Raw genomic sequence first — 23,859 nt, 5'->3', positions numbered from 1 at the left:
GGTCCGCTTTGAAAACACTGTCCTCAAGGATCTCGGGCCGTAACTTCCAGGTGGGCACTGCAGGCACCCCGGGGAACCAGCGAAGGTCCAGCAGGAGGGGGTTATGATCTGATATGGTCCTGGTCAGATATTCAGACCGGACCGCTGCCGAAACTAGTTCTGGCGAGCCAAGGAACCCGTCTAGTCTAACATGCAACTCATGGAGGCTCGAGAAGTAGGAATAGTCCCTAGTTGTGGGGTGCTGCGCCCTCCAGATATCCGTTAAACCCCAATGAGTCTGCCAGTCCCTACGTCCCTTAGCCACGCGGCGAACCGGAGAATCAGGTAGGGGTGGATGCGATCGGTCAGTGTCTACATCCACTACCGAGTTGAAATCTCCACCGAGCAGGAGGGGCCCGGAGAAGAAGTGGGCCAGCGAGCCCGATGACCTGGAGAGGAAGGCAGTCTGGTCCACATTAGGAGCGTACACACAGCAAACGTTTAGGTCTCTCCCTCCCAAGGTGCCCGAAATGGCCACATATCGCCCCTCTGGATCTATCACTGTTTTCGTGACCTGGAAGGGAACCCCAGCTCTGACCCAAATCAGCGCCCCCCTGGCATACGCGGAGTACGAAGTGCAAAAGACCTGCCCCCTCCATCTACGCTGTAGCGCCGCCCCTTCCGCCTTGTTCAGATGTGTTTCCTGCAGCAGCGCCATTTGTACCCCCCTACGCACTAAATAAGCGTGGACTTTGTGCCGCCTAGACATGGTATGAAGCCCCCGCACGTTCCAAGTAACACATTTCAGATTAGCAGCATTAGCCATTGTCCCAGATCGTTCTCGCAAAGCCTCCCCATCTGGGTCCCAACAAAGAAAGGACATCAATCACCCCAGCACTGATGGCGGCCATTTTCCCCAACCAAAACTTAACAACCCTAGTATTAACCAAACTCCCATCCGCCCTCCCCAGAACAGGACCCAAATAGCACCATCTAGTTCCCATCCAAACCATACCCTCCAAAAACCCACTATCCCCTACTAATCCTGCGGTCGCCACCGTAGGAAGGCCTTAAGGGCCAGGTGCGGGCCGGGCGGAGGCAGTGGGCCCTCGACGCTCAGGCCACCAGGACTAAGATAAGCCCGAAACAGTGCCAAACATGCTCGGGGCAAAAACAAGGCCCCCCCTCCCCCCGGGAGTCAGCATCAAGTGTCGGCACCCACCACCCCCGTGCCGGGCCCCCTCCCAAAAGGAAGTAGCTCACCCCGTTACCCCTGTCCATCTAGGAGGTCCTCCACCGATTTCGGTGTGATCACCGGCGTATGGATGCTATCAGTCACCGATTCCTCAGAGTCCGTTGGCACCCCCTCGTCACCAGGGTCCGCTTCCTCCTCAATGGCATCGTCCCGTGAGCCAGACAGCGTAGACAACACCTCCAGCACTCCCCTCCGCTCCGTCGATGTCTCCGCCGTCGAGGGTCCGCCTGAGCGGCCACGGCGACTCCGAATTCGTTTGGATCGCCGTCTCTGCTCCGGCTCCGCCGTCTGCTGTGATGAGGAGCCAAAGCCATCTTTCCCTGCTCTGTAGAGTTCGAGCCAGTTGCAGACGTCCTCCGGGGTATCAAAGAATTGAGTCTTGTCATCGACAATTATGCGGAGCCTCGCAGGAAATAGGAGCGAGTACTGAATGCCCTCGCTCCTGAGCTCTCGCTTGACCGCCAGGAAGGAAAACCGTCTACGTTGAGTTTCATAGGTGTAATCCGGGAAGATGTTCACCTGGCTGTTCGCCACTTTGAATGGACCATTGTGTCTGGCGGCGTTGAGGATGAGGTCCCTGTCCCGAAAGTGCAACAACCGTGCCACCACCGGTCGCGGGGTCCGACCCTGTTGTGGTGGCCTCGCTGGGACTCTATGGGCGCGCTCCAGGGTGTAGAAGGAGGATAGACCCTCTGGGGCCACCGTGTCTCGGAGCCAGGCCTCCAAGTATGCCACCATGTCGCCATCCTCAATCTTTTCCGGCAGGCCCACCACCCGAATGTTATTCCTCCTGTTACGGCCTTCCGCATCCTCCGCTCTCTGCTCCAGGACCGTAATCCGGGACAGGGCATCCTTCATAGTCGCAGCCAGGGTTCGCTGCGCCGGCTCCAAAGTTTTCACCGAGCTCTCCACTTCCTTGACCCTGTCCGAGAGTTTGCCGTGATCCGCTCTAAGGAGGCCTAGGCTTGTCGCTACCTGGGCAATGTCCTGCTGGAGGGCCGAGCGCGTGGTCGCAATCGCCTCCAAGACGCGGTCAAATTGCTGCTGCATTGGTGCACCACCAGAACTCTCCGGGTCCCCACGTTCCTCTTTGTCCTGGGACTCCGAGTCTGAGGCGGCTGGGGTAGCCCCCTTGGCTCCTCTAGGTTTCCCCATGTCGCCGGGAGCACACCGTGCGGGTCCAGGAGTGAGCTTCTCCGAGTGCAAGCGCCGGCCGTGACTCTCCCGGTTATTGGGCCTCAGGTCGAGTGCCGGAAATCCCCGTCTCCAAGGCCTGTTGGACCTCCTCAGCTTCGGCTCGTGCCACCACCACGTCGTCTGAGGGCACCGTGGAGGAGGCGGAGACAATCGTCGCCAGGTCGGGCAGGCCCGTGCGGCCGATAGAGTCCCGGAGTAAGGGTCACCGACTCCTCCGGATGATCTGCGGCGCCAAAGGGTTGCGCCTCCCATGGAAGTGGTCCGGCCAGAAGAAAGTAGCCAAGTGCAGTGTAGGGAGTGGGGCCACCGTCGGGACCTCCAGGCGCCCGCGTGCGGGAACCACTATAACGGGGGCAACTGCCCGTCCGAGTGCGTTCCTCGTTGATAGAGTTCGATCTGACCGATGTCCAGGTCCTCACATCTCCGTGAGACGGCAGGGCAGGGGGTGCGCCGCTGCTAGTGGTGTTCCATCCGTCTAGTGGATCCGGCCAAGGGGACAATGAAGTCCGGGCGCCATGTTGGGTCGCACTCCGCAGTACCACAAACTCCGATTTTCCGCCGGGTCACCACTCGTTCGGACTCCGCCAGGGGCCCCGGCAGGTCTCCGTCGGGCCGATCAACAGATTGCTGGGGTCGGGGTGCCCTGCAGCCTCCGATTTACAGGATAATCACGGGCTCAGTCCCGGAGCCGAGCTCTCAGGCGACCATCGCCATCGGCGCCCAAGCCATGCCCCCGTAGTACTACCGCCCCTTGCTGGTAAAAAGGAGAACAGAGTTGTATCTATCGACCTGGTAAAACCACAAGCATGTGGCCTATAATCAACAGTAGGCCCAGTGGACTCCCAAGAAACAACAGAATACCCAAACTTGCAACAATCCAAGAGGTTCAAACTGAAAGACTAATCACATTCGATCAGCCTGCAGTGCACAGAGAAGGACTATGCAATAATGCCATGGAACTCGTGCCTCTTGAGACACAGATTGAAACAGTTCGTCAAGAGACACCAGTCTACAATAATGTGGCATCAGAAAGTGCTACCGAAAGACAGATTGAAAGAACAATCCCAACAATTGACAGAACTGCCTCTGGTTATTTCATCGACTTCGACAACTTTTCCGAGGATCAAAGTAACCCCGAAGTGATGCCAGAAATAAAAATGACTTTTAAAGAAAATACAACAGAACTCCTTCAACTAATCAAAGAATTATATCTGGATACACCGTTGATTGAGCATTGGATTATTTCAGGGGTACTCATACTCCTACTATGCCTAATTTTAGTTTTAATTTTAGGAAAGTTTATTACAATTGAATGGACACAGCAAGTCAGAACATCAACTTAGTCCTCAAACCACACAGATCATCCCACGTGAAGAAAAGAGAACTGTCAACAGTAAATGTCACAGCCATTCCAATACCCGGTGGGGTAGTGTGGGCGAAAACTGACTATGAGATCTATGGTCCGGTCGAGATCCTGAAGTATCCTCATAAACTGAAGGTTTCCTTAAGTGACTTTGTAAAACCTAGTACATTCTCTGATGATTGGGACTTTAACAGTATTAATGACATGATGTCTGATTTAGTAATGTCAGCTAGAATTACAGAACATGATTATTTACAAGGTTCATCTAGTTATGAACAGTTGTTCTGTTTTACACATTATGGCGATCATTATTTGCATAAATCTGCACAGCCTAGAAATGTTTTTAAGTATAATCAATGGGAACATTGTGCTACACCACCTAAAAGCAGTTCTAAAACATTCTTTGAGAAATTCAAGTACTTCTCAGGGTTTAACACCAGTGATGCAGAAACGTTTTATTACAAACTGTTAGATAAAACAGGAATGAAAACAATGCTGACAAACACTAAATTAATATATTCAGAAGCATTTTATGAAAAAATGATGACATTTGGTTTTGATTATTGGAAAAATAACATTGAAACAAAAACCATTTGGGGTACGAAAGATTGGCAGGTACAAGGCCTAGAAGCACTATTCAGAACCTGCATGATACCAGAACAAATGATGTTTTTAAATGACACAATTCACCAAACATCCTGTCTTGGCCTAGCTAAGATCAAAGACCTAAACAAACCGTCTATTCCGAAGCCAATACCTGATAATGCAACAACAGATATTGAGATAGACGTAACAAAAATTTTACATTTTAACAGAACACATCCTGATTGGAAAAAGTGGTTAATCTGGCCTACTGACACAAACAACTGTCAAGATAGATTCCTGAATAAAACACAGGGGTTAAAAATGACCAGACAAGACCCTAGATACTCCCAGAGACAACATCCAGGGATAGTAACAACATACAGTGTAGGGAAACTCTGCCTCGAATGGCTAGGATCATCCCCACTGGCTGAAATTAAGCAACACTTGTCTTTACTAAAAGATGGTGCTGATTTGCGCGATTTTATTATGGGACCACGCAAACAGCGTCAAAAGCGTTTCATGGCGGCCAGTATCTATGCTGCGTACAACGAGGCTTGGAAAGTCACACAAATTGAAACAGCTGAAAAAATACGAGAAATTGATCGTATTAATTTGGAAAAAACACTTTCTGTAGTGGACAATGGGTTAATGACTCTGTCCTCCAGAATATATTCGTTGGACAATATTGTATCCTCTGCCTTTGACATAATAGACAGAGACTTGCTAATGTTACAGCATGGCCAGTCACAATTACGTTCTATTGTACAATTAGGCTGGACGCTGAAAAATCTTCGTTCAGGCTATGTGCCTTGGCGTTTAATCAACACAACGTCATTATTTTCCATTTTTAACCTTACTGATAAACAAATCAGCTTGGCACAGAAAGGAGCAGACTATACAATCCTGAGCATCGAATAACTTGAGAGATTACCATTGACAATGTCAGAAAGTCCTGTCATTGAATGGATAATACACGGAATTATCACTATTCCGATAACAACTTTCCGATTTAAAAAGTGCCTTGAATTCATACCTACTGGCCAGTATGAACGATTGGGTAAAGGATATGTTAAATCAGCATGGAAATTACCATACACACATTCATGCTATAGTGACAGCGACAAAAATGTATTTCTTAGTGGTGAAAACTGTAAACGTTCACTAAGCGGTATACTTTTGTGCCAGGGTATTAATTTACACGGAGCCTGTGAAGGTAATTCTAACAACCTTTCATGCCACCAGCTTGTCACACCTGCAACGCAGATAGAGCCCTTCTTTATGCAACTCGCGAATGGGAGTTACATTCTAAGAACGGATCACAGATGTTGTGGCCTTGTTCCAGGGAAAAGTTATCTCGTAAGCGTAACTTCCATGGTCAAATGCTGTATGCAAGCATTGTTCCCGAGCGGGCCTGGAGACATAGAGACTCCCATCTGGCCTCGTCTGAATTTCTCTTCTATACGAATTGATACTTTAAGCAAAATGAAGTCTGTGCTTTTGCAGACAACAGTGCCCATAACGTCATCAAAAGAGACGTATGATCTCCTAGTTGCAAGGACAGCTACGGAGGTTCATGACCTTTTATCAACAAATTGCCCCGTGCATTTCGTAGAAATGTTGAGCCAACTCCTTAACATGTCTAGTGCCACAGGCATCCCAGGCATATTTAAGACGATTTTTACGGGACTGCTAACACCATTTCAAGCAATTCTGGGAATCGTTCCAAATTTTGTCCACTCTGTTTTTGGCGGCATACCCCTATTTTTGGGACTTGTAGCAGGGATTTTATTTTTGACCCTCCTGCTTCGTTATGGCAAGCCACAGCTCAGACATGACTCCTATGGGAATGGAAGAAACAATCCTAGCAGTTCCCTACCCGGACAGAATAACTAGAGTCCTTGGATTGGCCAGGCTGAGAGATCTAAACATGACCTAGTTCCTTTCATTCAGACCGATATGGCAAAACTGCATCTTACCTGTACTACGATGTATGCTATGCGGAGATGAGTGCGTGTTGGACATCTGTCTTTCACTTCCATCAGCAGTACCAATGGATATCGATACTTTGCTAAGTCCGATAACGGCTCACGCATTGTGTTGTCCCCAGCGGCTACCAATCCTGATGACGGCATTCGTTGAGACTCCTGTGCTACGACTAGGTGGTAACAGTGGAGCGAGTGACAAAAGCAACATCACCCAGGTACGACCTTCTGTGAGCATTGCTGATCCAGCCTTTGATGACAGCAATCATTCTCACACCTGCCAAGTTACAGCACTATCGAATTTGGTCGAACTGTCACCTGATTTTGTAGACCAATTCTTTGAGAGCCTGTCTGATATGATGTTCTCACCCGAACAGAAACAATAACTTTAGAGACACATGAACTCTGAATTCGGCCTTCATTTTTGAACAACAAAAACTGCTAAAAGCGTTGGAACTCTATTTTCCCCGTTCAGCAAGAATTCTTTTGAATTGAACGTTTTTAATATTCACCCTTTTTTGGCACGAAAAATTCTTTGCTTAAAGTAAAACTATTCATAGAGAACAGAAGCTTCAACTTCTATTTCTAAATACATCTAGAGACATAATAACTTTACACCAGCCTCCAGCACATTTTACTGCAATGCATTTATATGTGATGAAATTATCTCGCCCTTCTTCTGTTTCAGAGATATTTCATGTGTAATTCTTTTTGCATAATCGTTCATTGATTTCATATGCTATAATTTTTGAATGATTTCTATGCTTCAAAAACGTACAGTACCTAAATGTTCACGTATTACAAATACGCCTATTTCAAATGCATATATGTATTTTGGGGTGGGCAATGTTACACATGCATCTTATTGCTCTAGTTTTAGTAATTTGATGGACATGAATTTGTGGAGTGGGTGTCGCGTTCTAATCTAGGACCCTGATCGATACTGTGACCTTATGCCCCTATTCGGCTATAAATCCATTTATTCCCTATATTGGCATAACCGTTCAAGTGCAATATTCAGAAACTCGTCTCTGGCCTCACACGAACAGAGCCACATTTCAGAATCGCTTTCTCTGCCACTTCCTTTGCAACCAATTAGTGCAATGACATAGCAGAAGTTACTATCTGAGATTCCTAGATTAACACTCCGAGTTCTTCAACAAGATAAAAACTCAGCAACCTGGAAATCCCCGCTTGCTGTGTTTTGATTAGTAATAGAACTCTAATGAGCACTGATAGACGATCACTTCCTAGTGACATCTTTATTGACGTCTTATGTCCAAAAACCTACGTCAAACAAGGCACCTTTCAGGTATAAATATTACCAACGTTGCCTTAAGCAAACGCTGATGTTGCTGTTGTTTTCGCTGAAGCTATCAATGCCATCGCTGCTGCTGAAGAAGCTGTCATGCTGATGATACCATAGCTGCTATCGCTACTGCTATCGCTGCTAACTAGCGAACGATGGTGTGGTGAACTTAGGAGCTGAACAGCCGTCTCCTGCAAAGAGCCCAGCAGATGCAAGCTGCCCGCGGACGCTGCCCCTCCTCCTCCTCCTCGACGCGCTGAGAGAGACGCTGTCTTTCTCCTGCAGAGAAATCCAGCTCCGGCGTTTCTAGTCTACCCTTGCGGGAGACTGGGATATCGACCCCCTGAAGGAGATACCAGACCTCCATCATTCTATTCCAGAGGTATGGTGTTGACTAAACCCTTAGAGAGAATTCTTGAAGCAAACCTTGGCAAAACCAACTTAACTTAAAGCTACTTGCTTACTCCCCTCCCAAGTATTAGGCTTAGGTCAGGTACACTGGGGTAGGCGTAGTTAGAAGCACCAGTTGAGTATTTTAGCCTAATGTATATATGAATGTATATATGTTTTATTCATTTTAAACCATTGTATGGCTAAGAAACCATATCAATGCTTTTACAGTACTATTTCGCAATACTTATCTTACTGTACGTACTTTTTATAATAACAAGTCTTGCAATTGTGGCAATTCATTTCTCCTGTACGAGAAGAAAGACTGTTCAATAAATGTTACCCTTTATTGAAAACGCCCGTCTCTCTATTCTCTACATATTGTGAAAGTAAACTGCACAACCACTGACTGAGTAAAATAACTGTCTATTGTTTCACACGACCCTAGAGATTGACTCTTGATCTGAGGAGCAAAGTTGTCATGTTGCACGGTTGTTGGAAAACTGAATCCCTTCTTGGCTGTGCCAGGGAAGCTGATCACTTCCTATTCAGTCAAGAAAGTTTCCAGTGACCTCTGAGCTAGTTGGTAACAACCCCAATTAAGTTTAGCATAGTCAGTAGAGGCCTGGAAGATCCGCACTTCTACGTCGATACTACTGTTTATGTTATTCCAATGCACAGGGCCTATTGGGAAAATAGGAACTACACTACAGAATAGATTAGTCGTGCGTCTGAGAGTATCGCCATAGCCTCCAGCCCCCGGCCTCGTCCTGCGGCGGACGGGCGCAGACGGGCAGGTCTTTGGCTTGTCTTCGGCGCTGGCTACGGCGCCCCACTGCGTGCAACCGCTGCGCGCTAGGGCCGACGAGGGCTATATAGCCCTGTGAAGTGGAGAGCTGGAGCGCTAACATCTCGCCATCTTGGGCGTGTCTTGCTCTTGCCTGCCCTGCCCTCCGCTCAACGGTATAGGCTACCAAGTCGGACCGGGCTGGCAGCTTGAGTAATGGGCAAAGACAGCTGATGATGCCGTGGGAGCCCCTCTGAGCCCTGCCAGGAGCTGGTGCTTCAATAATTTACAAAGAGTGATTCAAAATTAGTACATCAATTTTAAAACGATCAATCCGGGTAAGTGCTGGGATTTTAAAATTCTACAATCAATTTTAAAATGCGAAGGGTGCAGGGTCAGTGCTGGGACAATTAAAATTATTACATCAATTTCAATCAGTTCGCTAGAGCACTCTGCAGCAGTGCTTCCGCTTTAACAAATTAGGTAGGCGCCAAGCGGGGTCGGGAGATCCTGCCACCGTCGTTCCTTACCGGAGCTATGGAGCCCTGAGGCACTCCCACTTCCAATGGTGGCATTCTGGCAGAGAAAGGGGTAGCCCAGACCGTTTGTTGGCGATTGTCAAGGAAAGATTTAAACCATCTGAACACCAACCCCTTAGACCGATCTCCCAGAGTCTAGAAAGGAGACGGTCATGGGGGACGGTGTCAAAGGCCGCCGATAGATCAAGCATTACCAACATGGCTTTTCCCCCGGTGTCCAAAGTTTCCCTAATGGCCTCAGTGACTTCGAGCAATGCAGTCTCGGTGCTCATGTTAGATCGAAACCCAGACTGTGATGGATGAAGGATATTGTTGGATTCAAGAAAATTGGCAAGGGTAAAATGAACATGTTTCTCGACCACTTTGGCAAGGGCGGGCAAGAGAGAGATGGGTCTGTAATTAGCGTGGACCTTAGGATCAAGATTGGGTTTCTTTAAAAGAGGCAAACTCAGGGCTTGTTTCCACCGCAGAGGAACCTCCCCTGTGCTCAAGGAGAGGTTAAGCACAGGGTTGATTAGGGGGTTAAGCACATGCGCCACTCGTGCAAAACTTTTTGCAGGGCAGGGATCTAAGGGGCAGCCAGATTTTAATTTGGACAGTAGGTCAAGAGAGGCTTGAGAGGTAATAGGTGGAAAATCCCAGAGAGAGGGGCTCGACTGGATAGAAGAGAAGGATGACAAGTGCACATCGTCGGTTGCAGGAGCAGCAGCTGCCACAAAAGAGGCCTGGATGGACTGGATTTTATTCACAAAAAAAATGGCCAGCTCAATGATCCAAGGCTCGGAATGGGTGTTCCTAGGGGTGCACCAGGGGGGAGAGGTGAAATCCTTTACTATTCTAAAAATCTCTTTGCAAGAGTTGGAGGCCAGGGAAGATATCTCAATCAGGGTAGTGGAAAAAACCTGGTCCAGGGTCTGACCTTTGCAATGGGTAGCGGCCGATAGGTAGGGGATAAGCCCCAAGGAAGAAGTAATGTCCGACAATTTGATGCTGTCCGTGGCATCTTCTATGTCCATGTGGATATTGAAATCTCCTATTAATAGGCAATGATTGGTCCTAAGACAAAGCATGGAGGTTACCAAATGGGGTTCTTCAAAGAAAGGACCAATGGGGCCCGGAAATATATAAACCAGAAGCCCTGTGACTGATTGATTGGGTGACAGGGAAAGCGAGAAACCCAAGGTCTCGCAGCCCTGAATATCGTCCGTAGGTATAATAGAGCAGGCCGTTTGCTTATCAACCACCATGGCGACCTTCCCCCCCCGCCCGCTCGCTCTGTCTTTCCTGAAGATCACATGGCTGGGGGGGATTGCAGTGGCAATGTCTGGACCAGAGCTTTCTCCCAGCCAAGTTTCAGTCAAGAAGAGACATGTGGGGTACTTATCAGTAAGTAAATCATGTATGTCCAGGGCATGCTTTCCCAAGGATCTGGTATTTAGGAGCAAACAGTTGCTTTTAATGGGGAGGGCTTTCGGGAGGGAGATGCCTCCTTTACAGGTAACCAGCCGCACCCTGAGCAGCGTCTGTTGCCCTTAGGAGGTGAGGGAAAGACCGTACAGCAATTGGTTCTAAGGTCCTTGAAAGCGAGGAGCTCCTCCTGGGTATAGCTAAGCATCCTGGCCTGTAGAGCCCGCTTGCCATGCACCCGTGCGCCTCCGGGACGCTGACGGGCGCAGACGGCTTTCCTTTGGCGCTCCTTAGGTGACTCCGCTGCGCGCGTCCGCTGCGCGGAGGGGAGTGCACCAAGTTTTTAAGGCGTCGCTGGCCGTCCGGCGAGAGTCAGCACCACTAGACTGCCGCCCGCGAGCCTGCCTACCCCCAAGATGGCCTCCAAAGAAATGCGCGCCTGCAGGTCCCAGAGTATCCCCCAGCTCCTCGATGTACCGGCTGGAAGGGCAGGGACTGCGGGCAGAGCAGCGCGGCATAAGCAAGGGTGAATGAGAGGTAGGAAATATATAAAGTGCTGAGAGGCCTAAGGTCACCCGGCTTTCTGCCTCAGGTGCCTGAGAGGAGAGTAAAAAGTGCAAATAGCAGCAGGGGGACAGAAAGCTCGTAGTCAGCTTTTAAAATACATGCAATATATCAGATAACAACAGGTTAAAATAACGGGTTTAAAATAAATGTTTAAAACCGCTTGTACTCAGCGCAATAGCTATCACTCGCCCACACCCGGCTTCCGCCTCAGGTAAATGAGAAAGTGAGGAGAGTGGGCGTGGCTTAAACGAAGCTTTCCTGCTATAGTATATACTGCATGTCTCAACAAGACAGAGCAAGCGCTGCCTAGGCGAGTCTTCATGACTGCCCCGCTATGGTTTATTTTCAGTCAGGAATAAGGCTGCTTGCTTTACAAGGTTTGTGGAAATCCGGTCTTCCTTACAACAGTTTTAAAGCCTTGGTGAACAAATCAATGACGATTATTTCCCTAGAAAAAGACAAAACAGACATAAATAAGAGGGCACACAGCTTGTTCGTGATTCAGAGCTACTCAAGAAGTGCTCCTCAGCCATATTTAAGTACAAGCTTCTCGAGAAGTATAGAGGAAAGACTACTGTCAATGAGGCTGGGGATTATACACTACACTATCCTGAAGAAATGAAAGTAACACTTTATTGTTACATTTTAGAAAGCCACTGATTCTACAGGAAGCCAGGCCAGGGTTTTTGTTAATTGCAGGAGTGGGTGAAGGGCTCTTGCAGAAGGCCTGGATGGATGACTAAAGCAGGATTCAGTGATTGTCTGTGGACCCTCCCACATCCAGCCTGCACCCTCAGTCAGAGTCAGACTACAGAGGTGGCAAAGAGCAAAAGGGTCTTATGCATCCTGCATCAGCCTTCTCCCGGCCATGTTAACATCCTTCAGCTGCTTAAGGGCTGTGATTCCTGGGAATTAAAGAAGTAGTGAGGCCAGCGCTGGACTAGCTGGTGTCCCCCAAACAGGTGAGTCCACCAACAGCCCTTTTCTTTCTACCTTAATGTAATAAAGGGAGGCATGGAGTAACTGGAAGGCACTGGGGGTATGGGCCGATACCATAGCATTCATTATGCCTCACCACCTGGTTACAGCAGACTTAACAAAACCACAGAAGCCCCCACTGGGGGCCCTGCAAGTACTGAACAAAGGCAACTATTTTAACAATGCTTGACAGCTAATGGAATCTGGGTATGAGTGACTCCTTGCATTGCTTGGTATTGCTTTTCAGTGGTAGGTTCTACCCCACCCCAAAAGTGAGATCTGACAAAGTAAATACATCTGCATTAGGATTTCCAACCTGAAGCAGAATTACATTTAGCTCAGATGTGGATTGCACATGTTGCTCTGGTCAGAGGATGAAGATGAGAACCAAGCCAGGTTCAGATCCAGTGACTCTGGCAGTGGTGCTGCCAGCTCAGACTGTCAGTGTCTAGGTATTGTAGCAGGGTGGCCCTATGTCTCAGAGCCCTGATCTGCAGCTCTATCACAATGATCATCTAAATAGCGGACATTGCTCCTTTTACATGTATGCTTTTCTATTTGCACTGCACTAACATGGGTGCACTGCACTTATTTAAAATGTTTGCTTTTCAAGTTATAGGAAAGCTCTGAAAACTTGTGTAAAAGCTCTCACAGCTCTGCTACTCAGAATAAAGCAAATATTTAAAATACCATAGTCACTCTGCATTCAATGTACTTATTCCTAGTGTCTTCCCATCACCTTGCACATTTCTACCCCCAACACAACATCCCTCTTTTTCCCTGTTGGGTGCATCACTTATTATTCTGTGGGTTACTTGATCTCTGCTATCTCCTAACGTGTAGTTTTCATCCTGCTTTCTTTCCTCCCCTCTCTCTAGCTTCTACTATGATGTACTGTTCCTCTGTTCCTCATTCTTCCATATAGTTCCCTTCATGCACTGTGAAGGACCCTCATTTCAGTTAATCTTACTCTCTCGACAGCATCTGCTCAGAGGTGGTCACTCTTGACCCTCAACATCCCCATTCTCTTTCTAGCTCTTTTGTTTCTTTCTCAGTTTATTTCCTTTCTTGTTTTCTTCTCTTTCCCATAAATGTCCCTCCTTTCTACCCTTAGCTCTCTGATCTGTTTCTCGCACTCATTCATTTATCTCTTTGCCAACTGTCCTGAATTTCTAAGTTGTCTTTCTCTCTTTACCCCTAACTCTTTCACTTACTCTCTCTCATACACATTATTTAAGAGTTCTCCTCCATTACTCACTGACGCTCTCTACCCACTTTTTGTTATGACTGTCCTTCTCGTTCTCCTTTTCTTTCTCTTTCCTTGACTGTATCATCCTGCATCCTCTTTCAGTCTTTTCTTGCTGCTTCTTTCCTCCTGTATTGTTTTTCTTCAATGATGTTCACTGATGTTCACTCTCTCCTGGCAGTCTCCTCCTCTCTTACAGCAGCCTCCTCTTTATGAAAGTGCTTGGTCTAACTATGATTCTAACTCATGCACTGCAATACATCTTTCATTATGTTACCTTGATTGTTCTTTTTTGTTTTCCCCCTCCACTCTATTCCCTTTTATTAGTTCCATGGCTCATCTAATTGATGTTTGGAGCATTGCAGAATAAATGGGTGTGCCAGTTAACTGTCACCGTGCTTAATGGCAGGGGCATAGGAATGGCCCCCACTGCCCCTACAGCGCGGGAGGCCTGAGCTCCAGGGGCCCCCCTCTGGCACTGTGCGCGTGCAAGGGGCCCCTAAGACAGGTGCAGACTGGCAGTACCTGGAGTTTCCTGGGTCCGGTTTTGTTACAGGAGCGATTTTCTTATTGGGAATCTATATTACATCAGGCCACCCGACCCATCAAAGGTGTTTGGCGCAGCTTAAATGGCAGCATTAGAAGTAGCAGCACTGGGGTTAAACTAAACGCAATTGTCCCTCTTTTATTTCCAAGTCAGTCATCACGGAAATAAAAGAAAGACAACGTTGCTCTGCGCTCACTCACGCGATAGCACATGGCACAACCTGTAGCGGAGCGGAGCTCCCGTCTGATCCTGTAATAGGTCATTGCGCTTGTTGGATTTGCAGGATGAAAGGTGTTTAGTAGGCTGACTCAGTAGAAGTTCTTGAGGCGGGCTTAGTGAATGGGCACGCACAGCAAGGCAAGGGTGAGCACCAGGACTGCCGGGCCCTGTGTCATCATAACAGCAAAAGGTCAGCTGTCCCAGTTACTTATATGGAGGATTTTAGCACGCATCCGCACCGAGTTAGACCGCTTAAGCATTACCTCCTTGAAATATAAATTAAACATGCTAATATGTAGATCATTGTTTGCCGGAGGCCACACAAAGTCAGCTGACGTCTTATGTTGTCGCAGCTTTTGGCATGCTCGCTTCTTCCAGGATAATAAGAGACTTGTTGCAAAGAGCGGCAGTTTGAAGAAAGTCGTCTTAGTAGGTTTTACTTTTTGAGTCACATTACTGTGTCATAGGCCATAACATTAAGCTGAATACAGATTCAGATGAAACCACTATTCAGTGAGTGCAACATGCACTGTATGAGTTGGATGTATTTGCTATTCCAGCCATTGATGTGTGCTTTCAGTGGTGAGAGCCTGTCTGCTACATCCTTTCACTGGCTGGATCATCTAACTGTATATTTTCTATAGCTAAAGTGGAGGATGAACCTGGTGTAGAGTCCCCCGCTTCCGTACTTCTGCCGCTGTTCTGTACAGTAAGAGCCCATGAACCTTAATCCGAGACCCAGCCGCTCTATAACCAAGTGCCATGCCAGTGTTGACAGTTCAGTGTTAAGGAGCCAACTCATGTGAGCCAGTCTACCTGTCCAGGACAAGCCTATCGGACTCTGCTCTCCTGCCTGTCCACACCACACGCCCTCTGCACCTTTGCTAATTGTTATCTGCCCTGTCAGACAGCTGGAATAATTCTTTTTTAAACAAAACTGTGGACATTGTTTTGATTAAATTAAAAAATGAAAAGCCTTCGGAACGCTGTTCAAGATAGATCTCCGCTCCCCTCTTTGATTCTGAAATGAACAAATATACTAAGATTACACAAAAAGAGTGTATCTGGAGGCAGAAAAGCACCTCCAGCACTTTCTACTAACTTTTGTGTAGACTGCCACCTCCACTAATTACTTTTCTATAGGCTTGGACTGCACTCCCCTGGTGCAGACCTGTTTTTCACATGCTAAGCATCTTTTTAGCCTGGGTTATCTGTGCGTCTGTCCATGGCTGGTCATTTGGCACTATAGCCTATTTGCTTTTAGAACTGTCAGCTCTAAAATCTACATTTGTTAAAATACAGCAGCCACTTGAAATACAAAGTTACTCTTGCTTCTTTTTCTTTCTGTGCCTCCTCGGAAAGCAATGCAAACATTGAGTCTCTCAGGACTGTCCAACATAGGTCAAGCGGAACCGGATTCATGCAAAATATTCAGCTATGTAAGCAAATGCAGTTAATCATTTTATGTGGATGTCTTCTATTTGAAATTCCTAAATATTTGGCAAGGCCCTGGCTCTCCTGGACCTACCTTGTATGCCCCTGTATTTTCTACTGCGCAATGTCTGCCTTTCCGTCATAACACAGTCTTGAAGAGGTCCTTCTCATTGCTAATGTGCAAAGGATTAAAAAATACACAATGTAGCTATTTTGAGAACAACTGACCAAGGATGCTATGGTTTGCTACCAAGTTAGTAATATGTCAGTTCAGATATGCAAGCAACTGTGATATTTATTAGATACATCTCCAGCATGTGTGTGTTCTTGACACCACATTGCCAGGGCTGCCCATGCCATTGACAGTAGGTGTGGGTGGGCATATTTATAATCTAGTTTTACACTGGCTGAAAGTATTGATAATGTAGTCATAATAGTAAGAAGCATATTAGTAAGATGAAGTTGCATAGGTGAGGCTGACTTATGTGTTAGCTAGCTTGGCAGGGCTTTTGGATGCTTGATTTCTTGGATGACCCCATAAGGGGCAGGACTCCATATTTGAGTGCATGCCTCAGACCAGCCCTGTTTGAGGTTATACCATCGTTGTTTTTAACACAAGACAAAGTAGTAGATTGTTTGATGAAAGTGTGACTTTAAAGATGATTCTTAAAATGTTAAAAATCTGTAATCCTACTGTTTTAAATGAAAGGTTATATTAAACATAAAACTATGAGAGCAACATTGTAAGAATTTGACCACCTTATAAGAGCTGCTTTGTCTTGTATGTTGGCTTATGATATAATAAAATTGCATGATATGTTATGTTGTTCAATAGTATGGTCTGCCACGTTTTTCTATGTGTTACGTTGTTATGTTTGTATATTGTGTTTTGTTACCGGGCTGTGATACGGCATACCATTGTTGATTTAAAGAGTGCTGCAGGCAGATAGAGGCCTTCTTAAGTGCACTAAGACACACGAGGGAAGAGGTGGGCACAAGAAGGTTTATACAGCCAGCTCCCTTGCGTGGGTGAAGGGCATCATCTGGCAGTTTTCCAGCTGCAATGCCTCAGTCTTTGTGGGCAGTGCCAGCTCCTCTGAGGCATATTTCCCCCTGAGCAGGATGTGGACCCAGAACCTCTTTTCATTCTTCCTCTTTGGGGGTTCTGTATTTCTCTTCTCAGGGAGAGGTGATGGGAAAGAGTTGCTTCTATTGGGATGTTTTCAGTGTCTGGAAGCCCCCAGTTGCGCAGGCTCCTTTCCAAATGAGGCTTGATGGAGGTAGGCTCAACCTGGCCTGTTTCCTCTCTCCTGATATCCTGCATCCAGTTGGGTGATGGTCTTGACCAGCTCCGAACCAGCAGCTGGATCGGACCCTCCGTGCAGATGATTGCTCTGGCTCAGCACTTCATGGTGGGATACTCGAGTACAAAATGAGCCAGACTTCCCTGTAGCTTCTGTCTGCCACCCACGCTCTGCCCTCAGGTGCCAAACATTACAGACAAAGAAGTGACCTTTGATGGAAAACGTGCAAGATTTAGTGGTGCTTCTCTGGTCTATTTTCTATGTTCCCTGTAAGAACATGGGTATGACTGGGTATCCCGGTGCACTGTAAGGTCATTATTTACTATGTTTTAAAAGTTAATACATTTGAATATACAATTATACAATATGTTGTATAATGCACCACTTTTGACATAAAACAACATTAGGGGAGACCCACCCCCCTAACTCCCAAGCCCACTTGCAAGAGTCAAGCTGGCTCGCTACGTACCAGCATAGAGGGACTGGCCTGACAAAACATGCCAGGGTTGCTTTGGGTTCCCAGTCCGGCCCTGGCCTGAGAGCTCCTGGCTGGGTCTAGAGCATGGGGGCCCTCTCCATGTACTCTGCAGGGGGGCACCCTCAAGTTTCTTCTCTCGTATACGTCCTGGCTAAATTGCTATATAAAATGTGACTTTGAAAAAAGCGCTCTAGCATCCAAGCACCTGGGAAGGGCTATTCAATGAATATTCCACTTAAGGAGAACTAGGATTACAGGTGAGAAACTATTCTATTGAAGGGAACATTTCCACAGACTTTTTTCAAACTGGCAAATTCTCCCTTGAAAATGCCTCTGGTTTTTGGCTAACTAGGCAATGGTGGTTACATTGAATGTTAAATAGAAACTCTGCTGCCTAGGAATGAAATGGAGTGAGTACTTAGTACACACTAACTTGAGGTCACAATCAAAGAGTCTCACCAGGGGAGATTTGCAAAGGGAGTCCGCTTGTTCAATGTGTGATGAGCAGTAGTGGGACTGTTCTTTGTTACCTTTAATCGAGGTAGCCATTAAGCTCAGCAGAGGTAGGATCTTTCTTATTGAGTTTTGAAACTTGGATATAACCAATACTCCACCTCTTCCCATTATTAATTCCTCTTATAATCGGTCTTTCCCCAGAAGTGAGGGGTGGCCAGAGCCAGGGATAAGAGTAGGCCAAAGACTGCGATGCCTGTGATATATTAATATAGCATTAATTGGGGCATATGAAGAGATCTAGAAATTGCTATAAAAAATCATGTGCTATAAAAAGTGAGGTGATCAGTTGAAAAATGATTGTGATTATATGATATCCTTTCATTTGCCAGTAAATTGTTTGGAACAAAGGAAAAGATTGTTGAGCAGATGTATGGTGTATCCTCTCCTTATAGTGGTCTTTGTGCCAACTTTTGAAGGTGAAGTATTTATGTGGTAAGGTTGTTCGTAATTGGATGAAATGATATGGGAAATGTTGGTTGAAAACACACTCATTCTACCAGGACGTACCTTGAGGAAATCACTTTGCTGAGCCACACAATACAAATTCAGAGGATTAGCAATTGTCTTAATAGTGTGGTGCATGCTCTGTTGTAGTCATTGTTTAAGTAAGTGCAGCGCACCTCCAGCTATCTTAAAATTGTGGAAAATAAACACAGAATGAGCCTTGTCTTCTCAAGATAAGTGACACTGAAGCAGCCTTCCACCAAGTTAATTCATAACAGTTTCTCATAGATTTTTTTCTTTAAATGGGTTTTTATGAAGACCACGAAATTTAACTATTGCCTCAATTGTGTCACCTACCTAGATGTACACATGGAAGATGAGATGTGTGGAGGACTGAGCCTTTCGTCCCTCTTGATCAGTGATAAGTTATGACTTCTCCCCTTTTCATAAAACTTACAGATTATTTGTGTCGTTTTTTAGACTCATTCCAAACTACAGAAAGAAACTCTCCAGCAAGAGAACCATGGCATGAAAGGTAAAAAATACTTTATTTTGTTTTTATGCTGCCAAGTATTGAAACTCGTTTGATAAGGGTATTTTACTGTAATACAGGTAACATCGCAAACAGGTTAACTTGATCATTCCTTAGACCACTGTATTAGATCACCTTCACCATCACAAAGGCATAACACCCGAGGAGGATTCACCCTAAGAGAAGCATAAGAGAAGAGAAGGGATCCGTGAGGCACAAAACAGACAGGACAATTTTCATGTATCTCAATGCCATATAATCACGGGAGCTGTCCTATCAAAAACCACAGAAGAATATCGACTATATATAAACAAAAACAAAAAACAAGAGTAGAGTTTACTTCGAGGTCCAAGGGCCGTAGTATTCTCTTACATGCCCATAGTATAAAATGAAAGACACCAGACCTGCATCTTCAGTTGAACAGATCAGATGTAATGGTTCTTTACTGCCCTTACAAAGCAGCTCTAGAAAAAGGGAACTAACCATATATTTTCTCATCTAGCAAACTAAGGATAACATTTTAAAAATGCCTTACTGTTTCAATAGCCTGTAGGAGCAGACACCATGTCCATTTCACTATAATTAGCATTCCAAGAAGTCTGTTTTTCAATGTAGAGTATTTGCCACACACTGGTTGCAGGGGTTGCAGCCCCAGTGGAAATTACAAGCCTCTTGTAACGATGACCCAATTTGTACTCTCTTTCAATCAGTTGATCACTATTTGCAGGTTTGATTCTGCATTTGATGTTATCTACATGAAACCAGTAGTGTGCCGATGTCCTGTTGAATTATAATTTTTACTCTTTATTTAAATAAATTTTTCTTTGAGACCGTATACATCCTGAAGCAAAAAATGTATTCTGAAGATAGGACTCAATGTATCAAATGGTAGTTCGGTGAGCCACAGTTTTGTCTTTTGAGCTACTAAATCAACCTTCAAGAAGATGAATGTTGGTTCTTAAATAAAGAAGTTGATTACTGAACTCTGTCTTCTGTTAAACAAGAAAGTGCAATCAGATCATAAAAAAAAACTAAGGGCCTGATTACGAGTTTGGCGGTGTGGGAGTGGGCCATCACGCCAGCACCCCGCTCCCACACCACCAAACTCGACTGCCAATCACCCGCCAGATTAGGAGTCTTATCCTGGTCTGGCGGGTGGTGCTTTTTTTTCAGTCCCAGGCAGTGAGCCTTAGAAAAGCACTACAATGGGTACGCCAAAGCCCGTTCTTCCATGGCATGAACTGATGCAGCCCATGTTATGTTATGTTATGTTATATTGATTTATTATGCACACAGATACCCCAGCCAAGGGGCGTCCCGGCGCAGAGACAAGGTAGAACATAACACAACAGGAAACTAAAAACATGAAAGCAGCTAAAACAGGAAAGTTTTTAAAGCCCTCCGGAAAGTCAAGAGGTCCTCCATCAGACGAATTTCAACAGGAAGGGAGTTCCATGCTGACGCGGCCTTTACACTAAACGAGCGGCCACCCATGCGACTAAGCCTAAATCTGGGGACCACCGCAAGGGCCAAACCCTGGGAACGGAGGGTGCGGGTGGGAACATAAAATGAAAGACAGCTGGATAGGATTTCCGGGCCAATACCTCTCAGAATCTTAAAAGCGAGACACAAGACCTTAAAAAGGATGCGCTTCCTGACAGGGAGCCAATGTAGGGTACGAAGGACAGTTGCCACCGAGCTGAATCTGGGCAGGCCGACAATCGCCCTCGCCGCAGCATTCTGAACCCGCTGCAGACGGGTTAGCTCGGCCTGGTTGGCCCCAGCCAGAAGAGAGCTGGCATAATCCAGGCGGGAGATGATAGTTGCCTGGATCACCAGCTGCCTGGTCGGGGCGTCAAAGAACTTGAGAACAGGTCTCAAGCCCCTTAGGAGACCGAAACAACAGGCCGCAGTTTTTTTAGTATGCCCTACATGCCGTGCAGAAACTGGGGTGGATGCACACGGGGAGCACATGTGGTCCCCTGCGTGCACCCCATAGCCCTGAGGCAACATGGGGCCTGTTGGCCCCCCTTCGTTTCCTCACCGCCACAGTTTTCGTGGCGGGCTCACCACCCTGCCGCGGATCGTGGATCCTCAGCAGCAGCAGTGGTCCCATGGCAATCCAAACGCTGAACCACCACCGTGGGTTTGGCGGCTCATTGGACAGACAAACTCATAATCATGCCCTAAGTACAATTGACGGATGGAATGTGTAGTATAGTCCTGGTTAGAATAGTTTAGTATGTATCTTAATGTCTAAACAACATTAGTAAATACAATATAAATTCAAAACTTACATATCTTGCACTCCAAAGACATAAAAGAACATTTTGTCACAACATAATTTCAAAAGTACCTCAACTCAGGACATATGTGTCTAGTACATTGTATGCTTTAATAAACAAGCCCCTTGCAATTGGAATATGCACACTCCCAAAGCGTAAAGTAATTCAGAAATGTATGTAGAAGACTTAGGACTACATGCATCAAAATTGTAAATTGCGAATACCTAATTAAAAATTCGTTAAAATCTCAATTAGGTGAACGCAATTTACAATGCATGAAACAACGTTTCAGATAGCAATTCCTAGGGGGGTCGCAAATCGCTCTACCTCATTACAATTAATGAAAAAGGAAAATAAGATGCTTTACAAAAAGTACAACTTTTTCTTTACATTTTTTAAGACCAGGCAGTGGTCTGTTGGACCACTACCTGCTCTTAAAAATGCTTTTACAATCATTCACAAAGGGGAAGGGGTTCCTTGGGGACCCCTTCCCATTTGTGAATGGGTAACCACCTGCTTGAAGTAGGTGGTAATATGCAAATGTTTTGCGACTGCATTCACGGTCACAAAACATTCATGCATACCGTTAGGATTCGGTATTTGGAAGGGTTGCCCTGAACACACCCCTTCAAAATACCGAATCGCAAACCCATTTTGCGATTCGGTAACAGGTTACCGAATTGCAAGGTGGGGTTTGCTGCATCTAAAAAGCATTTTTTGTGTTTGCAAATCGGCCCATTTTTTAAGGCAAAAATGCTTGATGCATGTGCCCCATATACTATGTTCCAAGAGAAAATTGTGCCGGTACACCATTTTTGCTACCTCTAATTTCGAACCAGATAGCAACATGTAGCCCAGCTAGCTGGGTGATTTCTTGTCACTATTACAATCTTCTGTATAAACTATGGGTGTCCTCAAACTATGGTCAGGATGCAGAGGAAGCAGGCCCACACATTTCTCTGTTAGGGATGTATTTTGAATGCCTGCTATATTCCATCTCAATTTTATTTCACTTGAGAAAATGTAGACATAGCTTGATATCCAAGTAGCAAAGTCGATTTTCATAAGACCTAGCTACATATGCTGTTTTTATTCTAACCACATAAATTAGGGCATAAGTAGAGTTTGTATTTAAATTGAATTAATCTAAGAAATGCGTTTGTAAAAGAGCTCTTTTAGATTATGCCCGGTTAGACTGACTGTTAATTAATTCTTGATAGCATGAATCAACAAATAATGAGCCAGGCTGCCTTGAAATGGCAAGACTAATGTCTCAACCGCCTTCTTCAAACCTCTCAGCCTCCGCTCTACTAGGAGCAGTGCCAGGAAATACTCCTGGTGAGCTGTGCGCTAGGCAAATACACATAACATAATATAACAAACAAGGGAGGAAAACAAAAAGTTTTTTCCACGGTTTGTCTCTCATTATCCTTATAGTCTGGAGTCCATAATAAGAGGTGCAGCACTATAAGGAGACACAATTGAAATATTTTGCCTAAAAACATATCCACAGGGCCTTTAATAACAGGACAATGCAGAACCCTCCCTATAGAGATTTAAAACACTGGAGGCCATTCATAGCCTACTTAGCATTTCTAAAAGTGAAATGTCAGTGAGGTGTGCTACTTAAGTTACTTTTAAAGGAAAAACCCAAACAGATATAGCATTCAACAACAGTTACATTTCTGTGTGCAAGTTAGCAATTAAAATGGGCTCTTGTTTAACAAAAAACAACAATTTGATGTTTTAGAGGATATGCAGTCAATCTGCTGCTCTTGCATTGTGTATATGCTTGTTCACTCCTTTTGTTGGAGAACCTCTGGCTCCTGATAACGTTTTATAAAACTCTGCAAGGAAGAAGTCAAAAGAGAAGAGGGGCCTCCACTTAGTTTGGCCAGCAAAGGCCCTGCCTCTGCCTCATTGAACCTGTGCACATATTAAAGAATGTAGGGCTTCTATTTTAAAAAAAAGGAAGCTAGGACATACCCATTTTTTGCATTTGTGTCTATATGTCAACATCAGTGCAGTATCAAAAATGCCATTTGGAAATCCACAAAATATTCAAATACATTTCCCTCCATTGAGTGACAGTACTCCAGTGGGAAGACATATTGCAGTGTTACCATCACAAAGACCTTAGAAGAAGAATCTAATAGTGAAACTATACAGCATTCTCCATCTGCTTCAATCAGTCTTCTTAAAATTAGATATAAATGCTTAAAGTCAGAGAGCTCTGCCAAGAAGATGGAAATTTCAAGGTAAAATTGAACAGTTTGTTTAAAAAAAAAAAAAAGGGAGTGTGCAGGAGTGCGAAAATTGAAGCGGCTTTCTTTAATTTCGTATACCCTCCATGCTGGAAACTCTACTGTCCGTAAGAAAATTCTGTTTGTTGTGTAAATTATGGAAATGCGCTGTAGCTCTGGTTTCCTTCCTGCGTGACTGTTCATGTGGAATGTAGATAGCGTTTGACACTTTTCCTCGTCTTCTGGTTGGATTGCCTTGTTCAACTCCTATTT

At 45.6% G+C, this 23,859-nt stretch overlaps 1 protein-coding gene across 1 annotated transcript in view; it reads left to right on the top strand.

Annotated features, from left to right (window-relative positions):
* AGBL3 (AGBL carboxypeptidase 3) overlaps positions 1–23,859 on the top strand; it is a 687,703-nt gene that overhangs the window by 499,353 nt on the left and 164,491 nt on the right. The window contains exon 17 of the mRNA XM_086953007.1: positions 19,007–19,061. Within this exon, the coding sequence (XP_086809133.1) occupies positions 19,007–19,061 (55 nt within the window). The remainder of the gene's footprint in view (positions 1–19,006; positions 19,062–23,859) is intronic.

The sequence above is a fragment of the Lissotriton vulgaris genome, chromosome 1_2, assembly GCF_964263255.1.
Source record: "Lissotriton vulgaris chromosome 1_2, aLisVul1.2, whole genome shotgun sequence".
Taxonomy (NCBI): domain Eukaryota; kingdom Metazoa; phylum Chordata; class Amphibia; order Caudata; family Salamandridae; genus Lissotriton; species Lissotriton vulgaris.
Note: the sequence above shows the minus strand (reverse complement) of the source record. Positions and strands in the feature narration are given on the sequence as shown.